A 3,883-nucleotide genomic window follows, 5' to 3' on the forward strand; every position below is an offset into this window, starting at 1 on the left:
AAAAGCGATCAAAATTGTTTATGCCGAATACAAATTATAAGGAGAAATAAAATGGTGAACATTTTTGCGGGTGAGCGATCAGTGAACTTTTCCACACAATTATAATTTATATATTTTCAAAACAATTTAATCATCAACCGCGCACAAGCCATATTAAAGCAATGATTAAATACAACAGTATTGAGGAAAAAATCATTAAGAATATATACAAAAATCGGCGCATATATATGTAGATGCTAATCCACATTCGAGTTTAATACAATCAGAATATTTCGTAGAGTACGTATAAAAATAGCAGTTTTAATGTAGTTTTACAATATACTGTACTTCTTCATGCCCTGTATTACAAAACACCACATGGTAACTTATTAGACAATAATTACATATGTATATGTATAAAAAAAATTACATAACAGGATATCAAATTAATTAATTTGGAGAAATACACGAATAAACATTTATAGATCTTTCTTGGAAAAACATAAACCGTATAAAAACATTAACATGTTAAATATTGTGTAATAGACGATATTTCTTATCTTCGCATGATCGTAGATTTTTAGTTTAGATAAAGATCTTTTACGTTTCTAACGTATCAAAGTTGTCATTATTACAAATACGCATTTTAAAACGTATTATCAGTTTCGTGAGGAATCGGGCAGGATTTTTGCTGGTCCACCAGATTTTTTATATCTACTTGTAAAACATAGCCCACGAATATTCCCATTAAGATTGTCAGTATTATGGAAATTAAAAGCATATATTTTACAGTAACAATTTCACTGTATATGTTGTTGTTATGTTTTTCTAAATGATTTATCTGAAATTATCACACGATGCGTCAGTACTGAAATTTTTATATTAATACGTACTTAAATATCGCAATATTAGCTTGCATACCTTAGAGGAAAATGCATCAATACGATCGTTTCCTATCGCCGCAGAAGCTAGCGCGGAATGAGATTTTTGCGTGTCGCTATTTTCAACGGCACCGTCGCAACATCGCAGTCTGTGCATCTCAGTTGCTTTTTCAGACTACAAGAAGACAGCATTAGCATATGAAAAATCTTACTTTGTGAATATTTTACATCTGAAGTTGTTGATGTATTTTATTAATAATCCCGGCATAATGACAGATATTATTAATATTATTGAATCGGTCTGTTTAGAATTAATTTACCTTCCAGAGTACACTCAGTTCTTGCGTTGTGGCATTTGTATTTTTTAATGGGAGGCACATGACTAGAAATCGATCGTTGTATAATAGACCGCGTACATTGTAGCCAGGTTGCAGCACAACCATAACATTTCTTTGTTCAGACGGCTGCAAAACTCCTGAGCTAGGTCGTACTCTAAATTTCTCAGGCGATGTTGTCTTTATCTACAATGACCATACATATCTTATTCTATCATTTCTAATAAATTTATTCCAATTATTATTGTTATAACAGTCAAATAACGCGATGTCCATGTACCTTATAAGATAAAGACTTGTCGGGTGTAATATTCTTAAGTGTAATTGTTCCAGTGATATCATTTCCATCTTTATTAAATGTAATTACTTCTGTGGGTTCTATGGATAACACTGAAACAAACATAATTTATTCGATACTGTACATATTTCTACTTTGTACATATTCTAACGTGACGTAATAAGTTCGCACGTAAAATAAATTTTATACATACATTGTTCTTCATTAATCTGGTCTCCGATACTGGTTGGACTTTGCTCCGTGAGTGGCGAATTGTCTACAAAGTGCACCTAGAAAACATATAACATATGTTTAAAGGAATCAGATTATTAGACAAATGTTTTGACAATTATGAATAACTTAATATACATCTATGTATTCCATGTTACTTAGTACTTTATTTCTTAGGGTACTAATTTGAAGTATGAAAATGATATGAAAAACAAATCAATGCGGTTAACAAAAGAATAATAACAGAAAAAGAAATGTAGATGACAAAAAAGCATAGTGAATTTGATCTGTCATAAGTAAAAGCAATATTTTGGTAGTATTTCACACGTCATATAGTTTATAGCAATTACATAAAAAGAGATATGTAATATGTGTACCTTTTTATTATTATCCAGTTTACCATTCAATACGCCATCCCCATTTGTTTGCTCCTCCGAGACGAATTTGAAGGTATAATCGTTGTTACCTCCCCAACATTTCAACGCGTCGTTTGGATTGACGTAATCCTTCAATGTGGATTTGTTAACAAACTTAATTTTCGGAACAGCTTTAGCAGGTAACCACGATTTTATTATTTTAAAAGCTGCATTTAAAACCCAGGGCATCTCGAAAATTATGATGTAATTTAGAAAATGTGGGTAATAAGATTTGAATAAACCAATGAGGTACTTAGTAAGCTCCATATCCGTATTGGAAAGTCCAGTTTCTGCCATATCAAAGAAAATTGATATCTGATTTCCATTTCCTTCTCTGAAAATATAACGAATAAAAGATACATATCAACAGAATATGAACGGGTTACAAATATATAAATGATATTTACAATTGCCTTTGCCTAAAGATAAAAGGAAATTAATAAGTGAGCTAATACCTTTCTAATCTCTCAAACCAATAAACTATACATCTCTGGAGCTCCGAAAAATCTTTCACTCCTTTAACGTGCAACTTTGACTTAATTATAAAAAGTTTTTTGCCATCTTTGTCTTTACTAAAGCCAAAGATTGAACCATCTTCTAAATAATCTCTCCTCACATTATCCTCTGTGATATCTGTAATTCGATTTATAATGAAAGAAGAGAATGAGAGAAATATTTTGTTATTCCATTAATATTAATCCTTTCAGTGCCAAATATTTTTGATGAATAAATCATGTGTATGTAAAATGCTCTATTATCTGTAGCATGATTCAGAGCTAAATATTTTCGCTCAAAACCAGGTGCGTAAACTTGCCCATAGCATTCACAACGTGCTTCACATGTTTACACATTTACACGTAGCACTAAAAGGATTGAATTACAGTTTATTCAAAATTAAGACACATATAAACTTTAAAACAAATATGAGTTTTATTTTATTAAGATGCCTCATAGACAGTAACAAAAACTGAGAATTATATGTGAAGCAAGATTCGCAGCAATAGTTTTACCATTTGTTCCGAACTTTCTTCTCCAAGTGCAAGTTTCCCAAAGCATGTTAAACGCTTCCTGCTCATTGAACTCGTGATGTTCCAAAAATCGTTTCAGCCAATCGTCGCTGTTCTTTACCCTGGCTATATCGGCTGGGTGGAAACCTCCTGCGAACAATTATTAACCAGATTCAGACATATAAGATCCAGGTGAAAAAAAAAAAACTGCTCTTTTCTTCCCGCCATATATTTCGTGATTCTGTAAGTAATTAACGTAGGCAAACGTCTCTCTACAATTATTTATGCCTTTGTCGTGTCAATTGTTAGAGCGTCAATTGTTTTCAATTGAGTACGGGATCGAGTGGATACGACCTTTGCACATGTGTTACAGAGCATCATTACACAGCACATATATTAATGCACGATATTAATTCACGTTATAGCGACGAAAAACGCTGCTAATCGCCGAGAAAAAAGGGGGAAGGAACTCATACATACTGGAGTCGGGTGGTCCCTCGTCGTCCAGCTTTTTGAAGAACTTCTCGCGAAGATCCGCGATCATTTTCGCGTGCGTTTCCATCTTGCTTTGGAAGGCTAACGGCCGGGCGGATGACACTTTGACCGGCGTCGAGAACCTATTGCACGATAACCAGATGATAAATTGTTTATTCGCACGCCTGCCTGGTGTGGTGTCTCACTGTGCGTCGTGCCCAGCGTCGTTCTGCGCTCTGCGCGTGCTGAGCAAAATTCCCTTCTACGTACGCACAAGTCGGTA

At 33.7% G+C, this 3,883-nt stretch overlaps 1 protein-coding gene across 1 annotated transcript; it reads right to left on the reverse strand.

Annotated features, from left to right (window-relative positions):
• Positions 1-99: 99 nt before the first annotated feature.
• On the reverse strand, positions 100-3,845 carry LOC143896655 (motile sperm domain-containing protein 2). Its single transcript, XM_077404621.1, has 9 exons — positions 3,607-3,845; positions 3,130-3,276; positions 2,575-2,752; positions 2,081-2,453; positions 1,687-1,762; positions 1,476-1,585; positions 1,181-1,381; positions 901-1,035; positions 100-820 (listed from the first exon to the last, which is right to left on the reverse strand). The coding sequence occupies exons 1-9, from the start codon at positions 3,686-3,688 to the stop codon at positions 626-628; spliced, it is 1,497 nt and encodes a 498-aa protein (XP_077260747.1). The 5' UTR covers positions 3,689-3,845; the 3' UTR covers positions 100-625.
• Positions 3,846-3,883: the final 38 nt, after the last annotated feature.

Source organism: Temnothorax americanus, unplaced genomic scaffold, assembly GCF_048541705.1.
Source record: "Temnothorax americanus isolate GAGA-0224 unplaced genomic scaffold, ASM4854170v1 Scaffold19, whole genome shotgun sequence".
NCBI lineage: Eukaryota > Metazoa > Arthropoda > Insecta > Hymenoptera > Formicidae > Temnothorax > Temnothorax americanus.

What these genes read in the sequence shown, in the direction of transcription:
- LOC143896655 (XM_077404621.1), bottom strand. Translation starts at nt 3,688, where the DNA reads ATGGAAACGCACGCGAAAATGATCGCGGATCTTCGCGAGAAGTTCTTC. An exon ending in TGGTTTGAGAGATTAGAAAG is followed by an intron (nt 2,454 to 2,574) that starts GTATTAGCTCAC and finishes TTATATTTTCAG; the next exon opens with AGAAGGAAATGGAAATCAGA. An exon ending in AACTGAGTGTACTCTGGAAG is followed by an intron (nt 1,036 to 1,180) that starts GTAAATTAATTC and finishes GTCTTCTTGTAG; the next exon opens with TCTGAAAAAGCAACTGAGAT.